The 22781-nt window shown below is 47.9% G+C and overlaps 1 protein-coding gene across 2 annotated transcripts; it reads right to left on the bottom strand.

Moving 5' to 3' along the window:
• Positions 1 to 727: 727 nt before the first annotated feature.
• Positions 728 to 22781, bottom strand: LOC117412879 (vascular endothelial growth factor receptor 3-like; the record flags this gene model as incomplete). 2 transcript variants are annotated; one of them, XM_058996442.1, is given in 28 exon segments in its annotated part: positions 728 to 1995; positions 2533 to 2618; positions 2737 to 2851; positions 3166 to 3299; positions 3607 to 3712; positions 3948 to 4047; positions 4278 to 4389; positions 4757 to 4879; positions 5201 to 5295; positions 5686 to 5836; positions 6130 to 6218; positions 6513 to 6626; positions 6732 to 6836; positions 7669 to 7804; positions 8150 to 8256; positions 8968 to 9099; positions 10086 to 10232; positions 10578 to 10937; positions 11904 to 12012; positions 12679 to 12820; positions 14313 to 14478; positions 14571 to 14746; positions 15108 to 15225; positions 15900 to 16071; positions 16693 to 16832; positions 17404 to 17581; positions 17778 to 17902; positions 22620 to 22781. In XM_058996442.1, coding segments are annotated over 28 exon segments (3917 nt in total), but the record flags the coding sequence as incomplete, so codon positions are not given.

Raw genomic sequence — 22781 nt, 5'->3', positions numbered from 1 at the left:
GGAGGACCACCAGATCAAGACCCTGTCATGGTCAGCCCAATCTCCAGACCTGAACCCCATTGAAAACTTCTGGAATGTGATCAAGAGGAAGATGGATGGTCACAAGCCATCAAACAAAGCCGAGCTGCTTGAATTTTTGCGCCAGGAGTGGCATAAAGTCACCCAACATCAATGTGAAAGACTGGTGGAGAGCATGCCAAGATGCATGAAAGCTGTGCTTGAAAATCAGGGTTATTCCACCAAATATTGATTTCTGAACTCTTCCTAAGTTAAAACATTAGTATTGTGTTGTTTAAAAAATGAATATGAACTTATTTTCTTTGCATTATTCGAAGTCTGACAACACTGCATCTTTTTTGTTATTTTGACCAGTTGTCATTTTCTGCAAATAAATGCTCTAAATGACAATATTTTTATTCGGAATTTGGGAGAAATGTTGTCGGTAGTTTATAGAATAAAACAAAAATGTACCTATACTAAACACATACCTATAAATAGTAAAATCAGAGAAACTGATAATTTTGCAGTGGTCTCTTAATTTTTTCCAGAGCTGTATATATATATATATATATATATATATATATATATATATATATATATATATATATATATATATATATATATTCTTACATTATTTCACATAAAAAAATTAACGTCTTGTCTTTCTGTGTTGTAAAGTTATAAAATTAAAAACATTTAATAAAATGAAGGGATTCATAATACATGCTGACTGAGATCTTTTTATTAGCAGAATTACAACCTGTGGGATTGGGAGGCATTGTGCCCTAGTTATTACAGCTAGGAAACTGGGAGCCTGTGTAGCCTAGTGGATAGAGCTGAGGGGCTGGGGTGTAGTGTAGGCTTGTGATTGGAGCGAAGAGATTGGGAGGATGTGTGGCCTGGCGGGTCAGCCTGAGTGACACGGTGGCGATGTGGCTGAATGGTTAGAGACAAGGGACTCATGGCAGTTGGGTCTAGTTCAAGCTGAGGATTCATGAATGACCGCAGTCTCCCATTTTTGTCATTCCCTCGTCCACCTTGTGACCCAACTGGCAGAGAGAGAGAGGACAATCTATTCAAATTCTTTGAAATAAAACAACCTTGAGGCACCCAAGCAGAGTCGAGTTCTTCTGAAGGGTCTTGGGCTCCATCTGGTGATCAGCTTTAAACAATACAAGGGAAATTACAACAGTCAAAGAACATAAGAAAATTCACCAACGAGGGGAGACTCCTCTAAGCTCGTCCAGTGCCTAGTAGCTGATTGATCTCTGAACTTTGTCACTTAGAGTCTTAAAGGATACAAGTGATTCCACCTCAACAACACCACTCTCTGTGTAGAAGTGTCTCCTTCCCTCTGACCTAAGCAAGGTATAGAGAAGTGAGTGTAGCCTCTGTGCTGTCCAGACTTCAGAAGCAGCGCTGCAGTCCTGTGCAGCACCCTTGCAATGACTGCCACCCGGTGAAAACAAGAAGGTACTACATGTGAAAAATAAATACATCTGCCATATAAAAAGTAAGAAACCGATATATATTGCTTTATTATTATTATTATTTTTTTTTTACTTTTGTACACAAAAAAAAACAAAACAAAAAGGAAGCTTGCTCTGGGTAAAATACTGTCTACTAGTAAAATGATTGATTGAGATGGTAAGTGCGCCACCCATTGGCTGGAAAGCATATTGTTTTTGCAGAGCGTTCAGTTCAGAGAGGGGCTGTAGAGAGGGGCTCTGGGTTTAATATGTGACCCCCTCCCCCGGCCCTTGGGTCTCTAGCTCCCTCTAGAGGCTGGAGGCGGCGATGCAGCCTGGCTCAGAGTCCCCCCCTCCTCCTGCTGCCGTGGAGAAAAAGTCCCCCAGCATGCCCTGGGAAAGCTGCCCGTACTCGTTGTTGTAGAAGGTCTGTCCGGACTGCTGGCTCTGGAAGGGCGGTCGATACCGGCTCGTCTGCTCTGTGGAGCCAGCGGGCCCCTCTGTGCTTCTGCTCACCTGCTGACTGCTGAGAGCAAGAGAAACACACAGTGAGCAGAAACTGTACACACAGGGGGAGGAGTCTCAGACTGCTGCAACATGAGCAGTACACACAGGGGGCGGAGTCTCAGACTGCAACATGAGCTGTACACACAGGGGGCGGAGTCTCAGACTGCTGCAACATGAGCTGTACACACAGGGGGCGGAGTCTCAGACTGCAACATGAGCTGTACACACAGGGGGCGGAGTCTCAGACTGCAACATGAGCTGTACACACAGGGGGCGGAGTCTCAGACTGCAACATGAGCTGTACACACAGGGGGTGGAGTCTCAGACTGCTGCAACATGAGCTGTACACACAGGGGGCGGAGTCTCAGACTGCAACATGAGCAGTACACACAGGGGGCGGAGTCTCAGACTGCAACATGAACTGTACACACAGGGGGATCTGAGATTTACCTTGCTTATCTTTGCTTTACTTTCAATGTGCTTTCGCTATCTTAAAAACACATGTTCTGACAAGGGCACTGAGAAAGGCTTTGCTGCACTTTACTTGTGCTCCTACCTGAGTGCCAGGGCTCCTCTGTGTTTGTGCTCGATTCTCTGAAACTCCTCGGAGGGCAGCACCATCCCGCTGTCCGTCTGGTTGTCCTGCACACACACACACAGAAACGCACGCTCAGCATGGTTTTAATCTCAAACAGCATCAGCTCTAGCGATGAAGGGTAAACCAGTATTGTACGTGTAATTAGGGGGGTGTTGTACTCACGTGGTGTGCCTTGAGAGCGGTCTGCTCCAGCGGGTACTCCTCAAAGGTCTTGACCCGCCCCTGACAGCGCAGCGGAGCCGCCCCGCTCCCAGCGAACGACACGCAGTTATAATATCTGAGGAGACAGCGGGACAGAGGAGTCACGACACACACTGAGCAGCAGAACCACCGGCTCCCGACTCAGCACAATGCGAAGATGAATCCCTTCAACGTGGCTTTGTATGTGTATCCATCTTAATTATTTAAGTACAGGTACTGTACTTTATCTTCTACTAACTAATCTATCTGTACGGAAAACACACACATCTAGTGAAACCTGACACAGCCCTCGTCAAAGAGACTGCATATCTGTGGCTGCTTAACACAGAGGGGTTCATTGCCCAGTGAAGAAACAATCAACATACCGTTATTCCCCACAGCACCCCCTACCTGCCAGCCATCACGTCGCAGTGCAGCCTCAGCTCACTCTCCTCCTCCTGGGAGGACGGCCGGGAGGAGGCCTGGGAAAAGCCGTCGTCCTCCGAGCTCTGAGACGTGTTGAGGGGGATGTAGTCCTTCCCTTCCTGGAGAGAGACAGGATTCATACAGCTTCACAGGGACATGGCCTGTATCACATACATCCGCTGTGCTTACATCCAGCTTTGTCTATGGATATGATAAATCCATTTTTCTCGAGGGATGGATGTTTCTACATTGCTCTCTCCTCCCTCTGCCCTCTCCACTTTACCTGCCCACTCCTCCTTTCTTTCCCTACCAGCTCTCCCCCCTCTGCCCTATCCTCACCAATCCTTTCTCTCTTTCCACTCCTTTGTCACTTTCCCCCAGCGTTCTCTCCCCTCTCTCCTCTCTCTCCCTCCTGTGCTCTCTCACCTGCAGCACGTTCTCCTGCAGCAGGTCTCCGAGGATCTCCACCAGCGCTGAGAAGGTAGGTCTCTCCCTGGGCTCGCCCTGCCAGCAGGCCAGCATGATCCGGTATCTGCAGAGAGAGAGAGAGAGGGGGGGTCAGGGGCTGAGCTGGACACACCTTCATCCATTACTTTGATTGTACCAGGAGGTCCCATTGAAACTAACATATGTTTTACAAGAATCCTGCAGTCCAGTACCAAGTCATAAAAACACATCATGACAACTCTAACCATGAACAGGTTATACAATCTCAGCGTTAGCCAGAGCTAGATATCTGTAGATTTTTGCAGAGCTGAATCTCTTACATTTCGGGAGAGGCGTTCTCCGGCGCTCGCATCCGCGTCCCATCTTTGAGTCTCTGACAGAACTCCTCATCAATCTGCACCCCCGGGTATGGGGAGGCACCTGAGAGAGAACACATCGCAGTGCAAAGTTACTGCAAACTTACCAAGTTCTAACATAGCTGCAAATGCTCAAGTGCAATAAGGTATTTTTAAACATCTTCAAATATATTCTAATTGACAGAAGTTACAGTAGTAGCTGCTGCATCTATCTGTCTGTCTGTCTGTTTGTCTGTCTGTCTGTGTGTATGTGTATTGGGGTAATGGGGCTGATTAAACAATGCACTTTCTTACCCAGTGAGAATATCTCCCACAGCAGGACCCCGAAGGACCACACGTCACTCTGCGTTGTGTACACCTTGTCAAAAATACTCTCGGGAGCCATCCACTTCAGGGGCAGGCGAGCCTACAGAAGGGAAACAAAAACACACATCTGTCCCTGGCTCAGGAGATACAGTTATACAAACAGAGAGTGTCTATTTTACAGTGATGTGAAATCCCAGGTACGGTACAGGTGAGCATGTGTATCTGCAGTTTACACCATGAACACTGGGGAAATACCCGTAGCATCTTAGCTGTATGCTGGCGATAACTGCGATTGTGCTGTGCGCCTAGTAAAAGAACACTCAAACAGTGGGTATCGTGTAAAACATGGGGCAGCGCTAAACTGTGTTAAACTGTGTCTGACTCTGATGTTCTATTGTAAGGTATTCTCTGATGGCCCCTCTCCCATGCCTGCTGTGCTGTGCGTGTGTGTGGGGGGCTCTACTCACATTCCCCTTCCGCACGTAGTCGGGGTCCTTATAAATATCCCGGGCCAGTCCGAAATCACAGATCTTCACCACGTTGTTCTCGGACAGCAGGATATTGCGGGCGGCCAGGTCCCTGTGAATGCACTGAGGGAGAGAGGCAGAGAGAGACAAGAGTAGATTAGGATGTCATCATGGTATCTGAATGATTGAGGATGTGCTGAGGCTCCTGACGCTGTGGGTCAGCGTGTCGAGGAGGATGTGCTGAGGCTCCTGACGCTGTGGGTCAGCGTGTCCATGAGGAGGATGTGCTGAGGGTCCTGACGCTGTGGGTCAGCGTGTCCATGAGGAGGATGTGCTGAGGGTCCTGACACTGTGGGTCAGCGTGTCCATGAGGAGGATGTGCTGAGGGTCCTCACACTGTGGGTCAGTGTGTCGTGCTGAGAGCAGTCCAGCCATTTTCCTTACCTTGCGGGAGGCCAGGAACTCCATGCCTCGCGCCACTTGGAAGCTGTAGCAGATCAGATCCTCCACGGTCAGCGGGGTCTTCCAGAGGTCTTCCACTGCGGGGAGAGGAGAGCGAGCGAGGGAGAGGGGTTAGGCTGCAGTGAGGCTCCACACCGCCTGCTCTGCACTTGTCATCTGTAGGGACTAGGGCACTTTTTCTGGATGCATTATCATTTTTTATAAGCCCAAAAAAAGGGCTATTGATTCCAAAATGGGGCTAATTTAACTTGTGCGTTACTTAAAGAATATTTTTAATTGACATAAAAAAGCATTTTGATATTAAACCTTGATAAATTTATATCAGTCATAGAAACAGCGTGTGAATGAGTCAGGAGCTAGTGAACAGGACCAGGTTGCACCGCTCTCTTGCCTCGTGCCAGGGTGCTCTCAGATGAATCGGGTCCGGGGGGGGGGGGGGATGGGGATCGGGTTGCCCGTAGACTTACCTTTCTGGAGGCTGGGTCTGAAGTTCTGGTTCTGGTTGGCGATGATACGGGCCATGACAGAGCTCTCGCTGGGCCCGGCCCGGCTGCTACTCTCCACCATCACAGCCTCCATCATGGAGCGCACCTGACTGCGCATCTTCGGGGAGCGGTCCTGCCAAGAGAGCAGCAGAAACACAGAGACTGAGCCCCAGCTCCCCTACACAGCAGAGACCACCCTCTGAAGGGGAACACTTTAGTCTCCATGTCTATCCAATCTATTGATCTCTCTGTTATGTTGGAGGGTTGCTGTTTAATTACATTCTTAATAGTACACCCTCTTTAAGAAAGGTGACAGTTGCAGCACCTCAACATAACACTGTCCCCTTAAAGAGGTTTACTATACAATGGTGAAAGCATGGAAAAGAGGACTAGAAGCACAGTGAAATCATGGAAAAGCGCTCTTACCCTGTAAGGCAGGAATCCATCCCTCTTGGTGCGCAGGTAGTTGGACAGATTCCCATACTTGCAGTACTCCACTATCACCATCAGGGGGCCTGGGAGAGACACACAACAGCATTACTCAGGAGACAGACAGTGTTGTGCAACATGTGTACGGTGCTATACACAACAAATGAATTATAGTATATTGTTGCTGCATGTATGTCTTGTATATTGGGAAAGCTTTTTGTTATAAAGGAATCCTGTTTATTAAAGGAAATTCTGATTTCCACGGTCTAACAGTCTAGCCTGGGTCTGTCCTGGTTTATGACAATCTGTCCAAGGCTGGTCCAGTTGGTCCTGGTCTGCTATAGCCTTGTCTGGGCCCGTCTTGGTCCCTCTGAGTTTACCGTTGGATTTGGTGCAGGCTCCCAGCAGGTTCACAACGTTCAGATGGTTCCCGATGTGAATGAGGATCTTCAGCTCTGACATGAGCGCTTTGTGCTCACTGGCTGTGGCTCCCTCTGCAACACAGAAGACAGACAGCGAGGTTCCTCCTTGCTAGAACACGGAATGTGGTGACACTGCACACTGCCAGGCACCTCCCCACAGTCCCTCTCTGCTCTTACCTTTCAGCATCTTGACCGCGACCGTGTGGAGGCTGTTCATTTTGTTGATCCCGAAAGCAGAGGCCTCCACCACCTTCCCGAAGGCCCCGTGTCCAAGAACCTTCCCTGCAGCAGAAGCAAAGGCAGTGAGACTGAGTGCACACTCTCGACATGCATGTTCATTAGGGTTAGGACAAGTGACTGCACAAGTTCTAACATTATTCTAATGCATTGCATTTTGTACACAGGCACAGTTAAGTAAATTCCCTCCCCCTCTAAGACACGATAAACACGTTTGTTTATCATGTTTTTAAAGACTTTCACTGACTCAGATGTAGCGCAGACACACTATTCTAAACTCTAGAGGGGTACAGAAATCACCACAGAAATACACATTGGGGTTATAGTACAGTAAATACACCTGGAAGTTACTTTAAAACCATGTTTTTATGTCTGAAATGCATGTTGAAACTTTATGGGGACATATATCCTGATAAGCTGAGCTTTGAAAAGTTTTCCTAACTTGTGGGGACTTTATGACGCGGTAAGCACTATAAACAGTCCCATCCAGAGACACACAGCAGGGAGACAGATACACAGAGAGAGAGACACACACACACAGAGACAGACACACACACACACACACAGACAGATACTTAGAGAGAGAGACAGACACACACACAGAGTGACAGACAAACAGACAGAGAGACAGATACACACAGAGACAGGCAGACACACAGACAGACACACACAGAGAGACAGACACACACACAGTGACAGACAAACAGACAGAGAGACAGATACACACAGAGAGACAGACAAACACACAGAGACAGACACACACAGAGAGACAGATACACACACAGACAGACACACACAGAGAGACAGTCAGACACACAGAGAGACAGACAGACACAGAGAGACAGACACACACACAGACAGACAGACAGGGCCTCACCGAGCCGCAGCCTGTCCCGAGGGAGCTCCCACTGGGTAGAGTCGTAGGGCAGGTACTCGCACTGCTCGTCCAGGGGCACCTCCCCGGGGTCCATGATGATCGACAGGTAGCCCGTCTTGATGTCTGCCGGGTTAGCCTGCAAGGAGAGAGTGGGGACAGGAGCTTTAATCAACACAGTCTCCCATAAACTGGAGAGTAATCACACGCCTGGGGTAACACTGAAGTCTACATGGGGTTACACTGGTAAAATAGTACCATGGTATACTGCAGCAAAAGCACAGTAAAGTTCAGAGAGCGCATGTCAAATGTAGTACAGTGTAGTGTAGGTGTATAATACAATAGTGTAGTGTAGTGTAGGTGTATAATACAGTAGTGTAGTGTAGTGTAGTGTAGTGTAGTGTAGTGTAGTGTAGTACAGTGTAGTGTAGGTGTATAATACAGTAGTATTACACAGCAGTTCAGGTCAGTGCACAGTAGTTACCCGCTTGGCGTTACAGAAGATGAGGATGAGCAGGATCCAGAAGAAGACGGCGATGATTCCGGTCCCGATCAGGATCACGATCTCCACGTTGGTCCGGTCGTCTGAACCTGCGGGGGAGGAGAGAGCACAGAGAGCTGACTGAGAGACACATAATACAAAATACAGAGAGCTGACTGAGAGACACATAACACAAAATACAGAGAGCTGACTGAGAGATATATAATAAATAATAACCCCTTCTGGCTGAGTGGAAACATCAGCATATTGCAAAAAACAAACAAGACGATTGCCTTTTACTTCAGCCTGCACTTCATGTACTCACCGTCACTACACCAATCAGCCACAAGATGGAGTCAAGCAATGCCTTTTTAAAGCATAGACTGTGACCGTTAACACCGGACTTATACTGCATCAGCATTGCAGGAGTTTCCCTAAATATTTTCAGAGATACATCTGGGGCTTGTGTGTGTGTGTGACAGTGAGTATGTGTGTGTGTGTGTGTGTGTGTGTGTGTGTGTGGGTGTGGGTGTGTGTGACTGTGTGTGTGTGTGTGTGTGTGTGTGACAGTGTGTGTGATGGTGTGTGTGTGTGTGTGTGTGTGTGTGTGACTGTGTGTGTGTGTGTGTGTGACAGTGTGTGTGTGTGTGTGTGTGACAGTGTGTGTGTGTGTGTGACAGTGTGTGTGTGTGTGTGTGTGTGTGACTGTGTGTGTGTGTGTGTGTGACAGTGTGTGTGTGTGTGTGTGTGTGTGTGACAGTGTGTGTGTGTGTGTGTGTGTGTGTGTGTGTGTGTGTGTGTGTGTTTAGTGGTTCTCTTACCCTCGACGGAGATGGTGGCTGACATGCGCACGCAGCCCTTCTCGTTGCAGGCATTGCAGGTGTACAGGCCGGCATCCTCCTCGCGCACTCTCTGGATACTCAGGGTCTGGTTGGAGTCCTGGAGCACGATCCCTGCACACATCCAGACAGCCATCAGTCTGGAGATCATTCCTAGCACAGCCCTCGTTCCAAACAGCACAGCACAGCATTCTGAACAGCACAGCATTCTGAACAGCACAGCATTCCAAACAGCACAGCATTCCCAGAAGCTCAGCATTCCCAACAGAACCATCACTCCACACAACATTCCAAAGAGCACAGCATTCCGAACAGTGCCATCATCACAAGCAACCACTATATTCTCCAAACACTTTCCAAACTCCATTTACAGTGCATTCCAGACATAGCTTCATGCCCAGCTCACTACAAGGTTGTTTGACACCAGTGTATACATCTCCCAACCACTGCAATCATTTTACACGAATGAGCTGTTACCTAATGTTAGAGAATAGAGGGGAGGCTGGAAGAGTAATTGATTTGATGACAGGCCATTCTCCCGCAGATAGTGCTCAGCAAAAGGCTGGAAGAACAGAGGCATCTTACACCACTGAGCTAGAACTTATGTTTTAAAAGCTGTCACTATTGGTGGCCAGATGGCAGGATCTGGAATCTCTGACTGGAACGAGCTGGCTTGTGGACAACTGTGTTAAAACATTTTTCAAGGTCAAGCACTTCCTGTGCGGATCAATACACTATTTCCCCAGCGTACAAATGAATCTGGCCAGTAATTGATTAGCATGTATAAACCACTGCTGTAAGCAAACTAAGCGGGACACATTTATCGTGTGTCCTGAATAGGCAAATAAACCAGCTACGTCAATAGGGAGTTATTTGGACGTGCCGCAATCAATTGCGTTCATTCACAAGTTGCAGGAAATTGTGCCTGCGCACTTCGAATCTGAACATCATCAGCTATCGTTCCTGTTCTTGGCCTGGCGTTGTGGTCGATCTTCCTGTTTACACTACACTCAGAAGTGACGGAAACAGCATACGAGGGGCACTTGGAATTTGCTCTGTGTGTGAGGGCTCTGAGAACTGCAAAGCTAAGCAGCCTTCACCTGACATTTTGTAGAGAGGCTTCTCGTCTTTGAACCAGGAGATCTGGGGCGAGGGGGTGCCCTCCACCTCGCACTTCATCAGCATGGACTCGCTCACGTTCACCGTCTGATTGGTCAGGTTCTGCCGGAGCCTCGGAGCTTCCTGGGCTGCGAGGGGGGAGATCGCCAAGAGTTTAGAGCTACAGGAGAATCTCTTCTCATACTGATAATCAGACACTAACCCACTGTAGCTGCCCTTGCTCTACCCCTGACCCTAGGTACAGAAGCATTGCCCTTCTAGTGCCACTGCATTGTCACGGCTTGAACTGCATGCAATTCAAACCAAGAAAAGCCACCAAGCTACACTGCTTCCCACTCCTTAGCTGAAATCACTAAATCACTAGAAATGCACGACTTGATCAAGCAGTCCCTTGCACTGTGCAACAGCCCCTCTTCCGTTCTGTACCTCAGAGGTGGTGACCCTGTGCAGTAAACGCAGCCCGCAGGCCCCACCTTGCACGGTGATGTACTTGCGATGGCAGTGCTTCTCTCCGCTGCGCCGGTTCTGCACCTCGCACACGTAGTCTCCCTCCTCATGCAGCAGGATGTGGGGGATGGTGAGCTCCAGGACCCAGTTGTTGGAGGCGGCTTCGAAGGAGAGCTCCCCGTCCAGGGGGTCTGCGTACAGGTGCACGCTCTTGCAGTCCAGGACCAGGGGGCTGCCGTTGTCGTCCCGCAGCGTGCGGGGGTCCAGTCGGTACCACTGCAGGTGCTCGTAGGTGTAGTTATCAGCGCTGCATCGGAGGCTCACCAGCTCCCGCTCCACCGGCTCCTCCGAGGGATGCAGCTCGATCCCAAAGCCTTCTGGGATAGCTGCCAGGGAGAGAGGGGAATACAGGAGTGAGCCCACACCCCGCGAGTCTTCATCTGTAAATGCATGCTTTGATGAATTCAGTAACTTGGTATGCATTCGTTCAGGGCTGTCCTACTCCCACTCCACAGTATGTCTCTTAGAGATCAAGACTGGATCATTCGGTTGGTAGAAGTCAAAGTTGTGTTTGAACATGTAGTTTGTTTAATAGATACTGAAGCAGCGTGTGGTCAACTTAAACATGTTCCCCCCTTTTTTAATTTATTCTTTTGTTTCTTATGGCTCTTTATGAAGCCTCTGTTCATCGATAGGGTTCTTTCAGCCAGAAAGATTGGACAGCTCTGCATTAAACATTTCTGTTTCTTGTTTTGAAAATGCTTCATATCAACGGGTTATTTATAAAAACAGACTGTGGTTCCATTAATATGCTGGAATTGATTTTTTGGTTTGACTGATCAAATAAACATTATGATTAATGGGTTGTATGGTAGTTTTACTGGCACCTATCGTATACTGTAGCAACCACAAGCACTCAATCAGTGAGTACTAAGAAGAAGTAGATTATGTTAACTGAGAACACACTGTGGACTCCATGTGGAGATTTGGTGGGGGAGGGGATTTCTGGGAAGTTTCTATATGAGTTAGAAGCCCACATCTGGTTAGATTAGAAACATTTACACCAGTGTCAGTTATTAAGGTTACAGTTAGGCTGTTGTTAGTGGTCATGTTAGTCCCAAAAAGCCAGTGCTGGAAAACTAACCATATAGATAATGAGAGAATGATCCTGCATAGACTCCCACTACATTGCTCTCACACACACACACACACACACACACGCGCGCACGCACGCACGCACGCACGCACGCACGCACGCACACACACACACACACACACACACACACACACACACACACACACACATTATAAGAGCTTTTAAAGCACAGGCCGCGTGCTGTGAGGGAACCTACTGGTCACGTAGAAGTAGATGAGTCTCTCGTCTCGCCCCACTTTGTTGGCGACAGAGCACTTGTACATCACTGAGACATTGGCACTCGCTATAACCAGCTTGCTCACAGTCTGTCAGGGAGGAAGCACAGTGAATGCTACGGGCTCTTTATTTTACATACATGTGTACTTACACATCATTACAATGTTGTTATGCAGAGTTACAATGGACTTAATAGGCTTGTTTTTTTGTGGGAATACAATTTCAAACACAGCGCTTTAATATTGATTAGAAGTTGCTGATTCTTTCTGGTTCTGAAGCACAGATCATGTGACCTACTGCATAGGTATCTGCAGCATTGCATTTCAAAATGTTCCACAACCTGAATTAATGACAAAAACATATGAAGAACCATTTGTGAAAATAAGAGAGGCTTTAAAATGGATTTAAAATCATCGGTTACCTCTCCTTTAAAACAACAGCATTCGTTAGAACAGATTTACACATTTGATAGACAATAACACAACAAATTACTCTTTCAGTCTGTGGTACCAGTCCACCACTGGCTTTAAAACACTGTAGTTGTTCTACCCCTGATCCGAAGTACAGGTCCACCCCCGCTCCCCCGCTCTCCCGCTCCCCCGCCCCCCCCGCCCCCCCGCTCCCCTGCTCTCCCGCCCCACCGCCCCCCTCTCCCCGGCTCCCCCGCCCCCCCGCTCCCCGCCCCCCCGCTCCCCTGCTCTCCTGCCCCCTCGCTCCCTCGCTCCCCCGCTCCCCTGCTCCACTCTCACACCCACTTTGTTCCTGCCCTCCACGATCTCGGGCCAGGTGTCGAGGCTCTCGATCTTATTCACTCCGTTCTCCGTCTCCACGTCCTGCCAGTTCTGACACTCCGTCACCCGGTCTCTGGGCCGGCGCTTCACGGCTCCTCGACGACCCCTGAAGCACAGAGCAGGCAGTGAATACTGGGGCAGCGCTGTGAAGTGCACAGGGAGGGGCTGCTTATCCTGCACCTTGACATTTAACACAGTGCCCTGTACAAACACCTGCTTTACTACACAGATGCACATATTGGAAAAAGAGAGGCTTGTCAATTCGTTCTGGAAACTCACTGCCTCTATTCTCACCCTGCTCTGAATAATACAAATTCCTGGTGTGGCTTTCTATACAATACGCCAGAGATAGAAATAAGACTGACTGCATAGAGGTCTCACCCATTCCAGGTTTTACTACGAGCTTGACTAGTGTATAAATAACAGGCTCAGGTGTGTCTTATTAAACTCATAGTACAGTAAAACCAGGACTGGATCAAACTGCTATGCAATGGGAGTCTTATTTCCACCTCTGTACTATCATCTATGCCTTAACTACTTGTACCCAACTCACTGGCACATGGATTATGAATGCTCAACCATACAGAAAGAAAGATTTTCAAGTGTATTTGTATATGTTCTGGAAGAACTTGTCTCACTCTGAACCACTGAACCACAGCTAGAAAATGCTAGAACTTAGTGTCAATGAAGTGTAAAAGCACCCTTCCGCTCCAGGTGACCCCTCAGCCTTTAACTGCCAGTACCCCCCCTCCCCAAGAGGGTCTTCACCACTTACCCCCCCCACCCTCCCCCCGTGCTGGCACGCAGTAGGAGGAAGTGAGAGGGGCTGGCAGGGGGAGAAAGGCTCGGGCGAGCAGGTCAGGAAGCAGGCTGTCCTGGGGGGTTGTCTGCACCGTCAGCGCTGACAGGCCCAAGCTCTCTTCCTCCCAGGCCCAAGGATGCCACCGTGCCCTCCTCCCTGGCTTCCTGTTGTTTGGACAGATCCACACTCGCTTCGCTCTCAGTGCCAGACTCTGAGTCCCGTCACTAAAAATACCTCGGCTGCTATCTCATGTGACACCCACAGAGGCTGAAGCTGAGGGCTTCCACAAGCCCTGCTTTGCTATAGACCATGAACGGCAGACTACAGAAAGACAACACTGACCGGTGAAGCCTGAACTGAACTCTGAATGAACCATGACAGAGATGGAGAGGCCAGGACCAACGCACCGCAGAATACAGACTGTCCACCCTGATTGCTGAAAAAACCTGCTTGTCTTCAGGCTCCAGGCTGTGTGTGTGCGTGCGTGCGTGCGTGCGTGTGCATGTGTGTGTGGTGAATATATTGCAGCAGTTGATTGATTGAATGATTTATGTCTAACTGTTTTAACATGAAAATCGCAGTGCATACAACACAGCCAATCTATATGATGCACAGCGATGATGATGTTTAAATGACATTTGCTGCACATTGTGTTTATGATACATAAATTAGACCAAGAAACATGTCAATGCCTCTCAGGCTCTGCTGGTTCCCTCTATTCCCTGTCGAACCCCCCCTTCCTGCCTGCCTATAAAGCGGGTGTGAGTGAGCACCCTGTCCGGCTCGCGGTACGTACAGGCTGCGCGTGCTGTTCAGTCCGCAGGGGCCCCACGGTCTCCACTGCCAGGTGACAGAGCTCGGAGCTGGAACCCCGTAGGCGGTGCAGGTCAGGGTCTGCCGGCTGCCCCGGGGGTAGATGTTGGTGGGAGAGGCAACCTCCTTCTCATGGATCCTCGGTGGCACTGCAGAGACACGAGAGACGCACTGAGTAAAAAGAGAGAGACATGCTGGCACAGCACCCAAAGAAAGGAGTCCAAGCCTCTTTGTCTGTTACCGTTGATGACGAGGTAGAGGCTGAGCCCCCTTTCCAGGCGGGCGGCGCTGTTTCTCAGGACCACGGTGTAGTTTCCTGCGTCCAGCTGTGACACCTCGCGGATCTCCAGCACATAGTGCCACTGCTTCATCCTGTTGAACTCCGGGCTCTTGGTAATTATCTTGCCATCCTTGTACCTGAAACACACAAGCACACACCGGCAGTGATACCACAGATTGCACAAGCAGACACTTGAGCGTTTTACAAGTTATGGATGATTTACAGAAAAACAAAAGAGCAATCATCCCTACGAGAAACTTCCCAATGCATCTTTAATTGAAAGCAGGTTAAACAGATTGATGGTCACGGCTGCTAGATTTGTATCCTCTGTGCTGGTATTGTTTACACAAATATAAGCCGTAATATGCACAGTACGTGGGTGACAGATGCTGTCTAACGTATGAAACATGACAAGCTCACTGAACCGACAGTGTGCCAGTCTCCATTGCCATCAGTCCCTGATCTTTCACAGGTGTGAATGAATCCCATTCAGCTCACCATTGTATTTCAGGTAGCGGGTATGCAGACACTTTGACAGGCAGTTTAACGATCCTTTGTCCAGCTGTGGCCTCTACCACAGGTCCGTTCACGTACTCCATGCTGATGAACAGCTTTTCTGAAACACAGGAAGCAGCAACACTCTTAAAGCAGAGCTCCCTGACCCAGGGGGCTTGCACGGCCTTCCGGATGCTGTGCAGTCCGAACACATTTCAAATGAGGAAGATGCTGGATTTGATCCCTGATTTCTACAGCTAGCTATGATAATGTGTTGATTAGCTTGCACTGTCTTGCTAGTTTGGAACAGTGTCTCTGCGTCTATAAAAGGTCAGCATTCAAAACCAGAGTAATGGGATCACTCATTGCTTTAGTTGGACTCAGAATTACTGTAAGAGCAATCTGAGGTCACTAGATAAATATTCGTCACAAAAATCACTTCCAGAACCATCAGGGACACTGGGAACGCCACAGTTATTAGAGATATGATTTTTTTTTATATATATATATATATATATATATATATATATATATATATATATATATATATATAAATGATTATACAGTACATTTTAAATGTATTTTTGCTTTATGAAACTGAACTGTGATGAAAGCACAACCCATACATGTAAAAGCCAGAAATTGTTAATCAAGTTTTTGGCTTAAAGGAAACGTAGTCCGTTAACTTTCACATGTTACAAAGTATTCAGAATGGAAAACGAATAACACGATGGTCTTCGGGACTGTAGTTTTGTGGCAGTGGAAGGTGTGCTCATGGTCTCCTGAAGGTCTCACCGTGTACGATGACCTGTGTGGAGGCCTGGAAGCTCTTCTCCCCATTGCTGGCAGTGCAGCTGTACGTTCCCACGTCAGTCAGGTTCACGCTGGGAATAAAGAACATGCTGGAGACCTCCGTCTGCTGATCCAGGGAATTCCTCTCGGAACGGATACTCACTGAGCGGTTAGCCTAGCCCAGACAGAGAGAGAGAGGGAGGGTGTGAGAGAGAGAGAGAGGGAGGGTGTGAGAGAGAGAGAGGGAGGGTGTGATAGAGAGCAAGGGTGTGAGAAAGAGGGAGGGTATGAGAGAGAGCGAGGATGTGAGAGAGAGAGAGGGAGGGTGTAAGAGAGAGCAAGGGTGTGAGAAAGAAGGAGGGTATGAGAGAGAGCGAGGGTGTGAGAGAGAGAGAGAGGGAGGGTGTAAGAGAGAGGGAGGATGTGAGAGAGGGAGGGTGTGAGAGAGAGAGAGGGTGTGAGAGAGAGGTAGGGTGAGAGAGAGTGAGGGAGTGTGTGAGAGAGAGGAGGGTGTGAGAGAGAACACTACAGGGCATTGATACAGAGGTTGAACCCCAATAAATAATAATACAAAAAAATTACATAGGAAAAATATTCATGCCTACATCAGCGAATACGGTGGACTGTTGGATTGTACTGAATACGCACTTCCATCATTGATGGTGTTTCCACTGTAAATGTATCGTGATAGGCACTGTCTGTTCCCCACACTGAAACTGAAGTCCAGGAGGCAAAGCAGCACAATCACCCACCCACTGGAACATGTTTCATTTCTTTACTGAAAATGAACAAATACCTGTTTGCCAGGATAGGTCCACTGAAACTCGACGCCTGTGTTAAACTCCACCAATGCCGTGCAGTTCAGGACAAGCCCCTCCCCCACCGCAAGTTCCACCCACTCAGCAGGAAACAGCTTGAAATCATAAATATGGCTTCCTGCGGGAAACAGGAAAGAGAGTGACAGTTAGCACATTTCACAGTGAATGCGTTCCCGGCACATTCTCCAGCAAAGCAGCTGCAGACTTTGAGAGCTGCTCGTGGTTTCAAATCAAACACAAGGGTTAAAAACAGCCCCTGACTTCTTCAAGATCTTTAGACGTGATGACCCTCATGGCTACATTGAGACACTCAATAAATGCTTCCTTCAGATATATTACTGATGAACACTGACCAGTGTGACCACATGGCTTCACCTGGCGAGTGTGGGATTATTTTTGCAAGACTACATATAACAGAATGCATTGCAAAGGACTTGCAACCTGCATCCATATGGTCACTCCACTTACTTTAGGAATAGTTAGATAAGGTAAAACATAGGAAAACTGCAAAATGACTGTGATAAACTTTTATAAGGATGGCAGCACTGGAAGAAGCAGGGACATGGTAAGTTTTACAGCACGAGCCATGCCAATACAAATCTTCAGCCTGCTCAGCTGGCACTGCAACGTGTTGGGAGTATTAAGCACTCAAACTAAAGATAAGATGAATATGCAGAAGGTTGTACTACCTGAAACATGGGAGAAGAAGAAGGCGGAGCGGAACTGGACCTTGTTGATCTCAGTGTGGCAGATCACTCCCGAGAGACCGGAGTTGCTGATGACCATCTCCCGGGGGACAGACATGCCTCTCTTGTTATTCCACGACATCAACTTTCTGTCCAGTGGGACAAAATGACTGTTCTCATACTGTCAAAGGAAAGCAACACAGAAACAGGGTTCCGATTAACATGCTCCACCTCAAGGCAAAGCGCTTGACTTAGTTTCTTATATCTTGACCGATGAAATAAATCAGTGACCAGGGGGATTATATGTTCTACTGGATATTGTGCTGCACACAGCAAGACTATGGCTGAAAAGTGCTGCAGCCCGCAGAGATACTCACACGGAGGAGAGTGACGTTCAGGTCTGGGACAGACACCCGGCACGGCACCTCGACAGGCGTCCTCTTAGTGATAATGAGGACCCCCGGCTGGCTGTGCTCTCCTTTAATGAAGGGCTGAAGCAGATCTGAAAGCAGGACAATTGCACATTCAAAGTAGGAAATGCATGGAAACGGCGAGATTGAGCTCTCAGGAGCTACTGCATTCGGGAGTCGGAATGGAGTAGAATCTAATAGAACGTGGTAACAGATCTGCATGCAATTTCATAAGCAGTTCTGAAGCTGTAGATTATGTAATTCATTATTTAAGAGAAGAAAGTTACAGTTTCATACAAGCACACAGTTTCACAATCCATGTGTTATTGTATTCATTTCACATCACAGGGCTGGTTCAAGTGATCGAAAAACAATCTCTTACAGTCGGAAGGGGCAGCAAAAGCAAAAGCTTTCTTTCCAATAGTGCTCCTCACTGTTGGTGTTTTTAAATATTTTGAAATGGTTCAACACTGCTTTACCAACAAGTCTGAGGAATCAGCACCCACGTGGAGCAACCAACCCTCACCCTAACCCTAACCCTCACCCTAACCCTAACCCTAACCCTAACCCTAACCCTAACCCTCACCCTAACCCTAACCCACACCCTAACCCCAACCCTAACTTTCCACTGCTCTAGACCTCAAGGGACAGATTTACTGCCAGCTTTGAATTGCTGATGAATCTTTTCAGGCCCGTCTCATCTTTTTGGTACCCATCACACGCCCGCTGTACAGAAACCCCACACTGAAACACAACAGATCACTTCCATCTGGAGCCCGGTCACATTTCCCTTGCTTTCCTGCAAACCCACACCGCTTAGCAGCAGCCCCTGCTGAGCCAGCCCACACAAACACAGCCTCATGCTGCTGGGAGTTCACTCAGAAACTTTGGAACCTTTGAGTCATTCCAGTCGCAGGAGCCCATTGTTAGCCTTTTAAATGCAGTCGTTCTTCCAGGTTTATTTCTGATAACTATTTAATTACACCAACGGGAAACATAAGCTGGTTTAATAAAAAAAAAAAAAAAAGGTACAAGAAACAACTTTGAAATACTGATCTGTGCAGAAATCTATGCCAAAAGCAAAACAAGATATGACCTCACAGCACTCACAGCACTACACTGACTACTAGCGCAGTTTGCCTTCAGTTTTAAAAGCCTACACTCTACCTTGAGTGGCATGTGTAACTGTATAACAGATGCTGAGATGTATTATGCCCATCCATTATGCTTCATATGAAACACTTACAGTACATCTGATTTCTTAGTAGATTCTGGTACAGCGGTTTAGTATTTCCATTCCGTTTCACAGTTAGAACAGCATACTTGTTGTATCTTTACACTCCAGAGGTTAAGGGGACAAGCACACCGGCTCTACACATGGTCACACAGCGATCTAACATTACATAATACACTAATCCAATAATGACCAAATTAAGGAGACGCGTTTCTGAGGCCGGGCAGACCATACGCAGCTTTAATTTACCCCTGGTCTGAACGAGGGGTCATGGGGAATATGTAGCCCCCTAAACTGGAACCACATGCACAGCGTCCTCTCATTTGGACGCATTCATTCTGCTTGGTTGCTGTGATTTCAGCTGTTTCTGATCATCCCCTGGAAAGATCTATGGAAACTGTTTTGGCACCTTGTCAAAGGAGATTAGCAGGGAAGGGGCTTCCCAATGAAGCGGTGTGCTGATGTCCTAGCTTGCCAACCCCCTCTACAGGCAGAGAGGTTCAGGGGTCCGGGGCTGAGATCCTCCGCAAAGCTGCTGCCTGAACCGAGCTTGAACACTGGAGAAAACTACAGAATCAGACCTGCGTCTGACAAGGTTCTGAACAGGAACATGACACTGCCCTGCACAGCCATCCTGCTGTCTAACAGCCTGGCATACACTGCCCTGTACAGCCATCCTGCTGTCTAACAGCCTGGCATACACTGCCCTGCACAGCCATCCTGCTGTCTAACAGCCTGGCATACACTGCCCTGCACAGCCATCCCGCTGTCTAACAGCCTGGCATACACTGCCCTGCACAGCAATCCTGCTGTCTAACAGCCTGGCATACACTGCCCTGCACAGCCATCCTGCTGTCTAACAGCCTGGCATACACTGCCCTGCACAGCCACCCTGCTGTCTAACAGCCTGGCATACACTGCCCTGCACAGCCACCCTGCTATCTAACAGCCTGGCATACACTGCCCTGCACAGCCATCCTGCTGTCTAACAGCCTGGCATACACTGCCCTGCACAACAATCCTGCTGTCTAACAGCCTGGCATACACTTCCCTGCACAGCCACCCTGCTGTCTAACAGCCTGGCATACACTGCCCTGCACAGCCATCCTGCTGTCTAACAGCCTGGCATACACTGCCCTGTACAGCCATCCTGCTGTCTAACAGCCTGGCATACACTGCCCTGCACAGCAATCCTGCTGTCTAACAGCCTGGCATACACTGCCCTGCACAACAATCCTGCTGTCTAACAGCTAGGCATACACTGCCCTGTACAGCCATCCTGCTGTCTAACAGCCTGGCATACACTGCCCTGCACAGCAATCCTGCTGTCTAACAGCCTGACATACACTGCCCTGCACAGCCATCCTGCTGTCTAACAGCCTGGCATACACTGCCCTGCACAGCCATCCTGCTATCTAACAGCCTGGCATACACTGCCCTGCACAGCAATCCTGCTGTCTAACAGCCTGGCATACACTGCCCTGCACAGCCATCCTGCTGTCTAACAGCCTGGCATACACTGCCCTGCACAACAATCCTGCTGTCTAACAGCCTGGCATACACTGCCCTGCACAGCCACCCTGCTGTCTAACAGCCTGACATACACTGCCCTGTACAGCCATCCTGCTCAGCTCAATAGCAGTGAAAGTGTGCCGGCACTGTAACTCAGCTCAATAACAGTGAAAGTGTGCCGGCACTGTAACAGATGTACTAATAGTTTTTAACAGACGTCAGAAAATAAATACATTACAAAATGAGTGAATTTTTCATTAACTTACATTTTTCGTTTTTGTTTTTACTAAGTAGCACCTCCACAATTAGATAGAACAAATTTCTGATATTTTACATCAGGGGTCGGTGAATGCTGTAATCAAACAAGCAAAATGACAAAACAAAAAATGTACCCTGGTTTATTTACAGCCACTTTTTGTTATTTACGGATGATCCATTTTTAAAAAATGTCAATTTCTTTTACAGGCCGTCAGTAAGTTACGGATGGTTGGCAACTCTGTTCAAATGGTCATCACGGCACACAATAGCGGTTAAACTGCCCCTCTTCTCTCCCCCCAGCATCCTTCACCATGAAGCACAGCGATGGGGAGGGGGCCCGTGCTAAAGGGCTGCCCGGTCTGGTCTACTTCAAACTGAATTCCATAGGCTTTAGAACAAATCCTACAAACTGACAGCTGTTTTAAAAAGACATTTATTTTATTCATTCTTTTCTAAGAAAGAGTGGCAGGCAGATACATCTTCATACAGCTGGATTTATTAAAAAAAGAAACATTATTGGATTTTGATATATCGCATATTTTTTCTGGCATGTATTTAAGCCAGTTGCAAAAATAATAATAATAAAATTTCTCTTGCTCTGACCGGTATCAAAAGACAGAGCCTTCGGGCACACTTCGAACTGAAACCTTGAACGCAAGTGTTTCCAGTCGTGAAGGTCACTGGCTGGCCACAGGGGGAGCAGCGGCCAGTTCTGCAGCTACCTGATGATCAAACACACATGCCAGGGACAGGCCAGGCGACCACAGTCTTGAGCTACAAACAGACAAGCATTACTGTATGTGCCAGGTAGGTCTTAATATTCAAGTCTGGGTTGCTTTCTGGTGCACTGCTGGGTGCACTAACTATCTCTCCATGACAGACAGCTGCTTTTTCTTTTCAGAGATGCAACAGTATCATTTGAAAAGCCGCGTGCCACCCTCCCGCATCCCCCTTTTTAAATTGAACGGCTTGTAAAACAAAAATGAAAGCAAGCAAGAAAAACAAACCAACAACAACATTTAAATAACAGCCCATTAACAGAGCAGCATGAACGGGTAAATAAGAGGCGTGGGATCAGAAACCCAAGACATCTCCGCTCGCATGCCTGCAATCTCAAGAGCTGCATGCGGCAGTGAGGTGCAGTGCAGGACCAGGGGCAGTATCAGTTCAAATAGCAGTAACACAGTAACACGCTCCAATACTGTTTAATACTGTGATGGATTGAATTAGATTTAATATAAACCGCTGTTTGTTTTGGAATGAACTGTAATGAGCACCGCGGTGACATCTGATGGGACGAACCATGTGGCGTGGGGTTTTGAACAAGCTTCTCTGTTGCGTTATCGGGTTTCAGGATGTGCCTCACTCAGTCCTTGGCAGCGCCGGGCTGTTTATTTGTTTGTTTAAAGGATTCGTTTGGAAAGACGCAGCGAGGGTAAAGTCTCAGTTGTACAGGGTGTCAACAGACACAAGGCAGCATGACAAACCCTCACATTCTAAATGACAGCTCAGGTGATATCATACACCAAAGCAGTGCCTAGAACACTGAGACGGAATTCGCATTATTGTTTAGTCTTCCGCTACATGATCCACTTAATAAAGGACAAATGGGTTAAACCCATAGAATTACAGCCTGTGCAATAACTGCTGTACAGTGCAGATGTCCTGTGTAATCAAACAGAGCAAACACTTAATAATAATAATTTTTTTTTTTTTTTAAAATATATATATATATATATAAGCTATGTCATCTCATATCTTCTATCTGGCTGCTCAAACTGGGTGAAATTATTTCTGTGTCTCACCTCTGACGAAGACATATGTGCTGGCAGCGGTGGTGCCATCGATGACCGCCTTGATGTCCTGGTAGAAGCAGCGGTAGTATCCGGTGTCGTTGGCGAGGGCTCCGGTCAGCACCAGGGTTTTGCAGTACGGTTTCAGTGGCTTGCCCTGGCACTCCCGGATGG

Source organism: Acipenser ruthenus, chromosome 22 (assembly GCF_902713425.1).
Source record: "Acipenser ruthenus chromosome 22, fAciRut3.2 maternal haplotype, whole genome shotgun sequence".
NCBI classification, from domain to species: Eukaryota; Metazoa; Chordata; class Actinopteri; order Acipenseriformes; family Acipenseridae; genus Acipenser; species Acipenser ruthenus.
The sequence above is the reverse complement of the archived record's forward strand: the minus strand, read 5'-3'. Positions and strand labels throughout refer to the sequence as shown.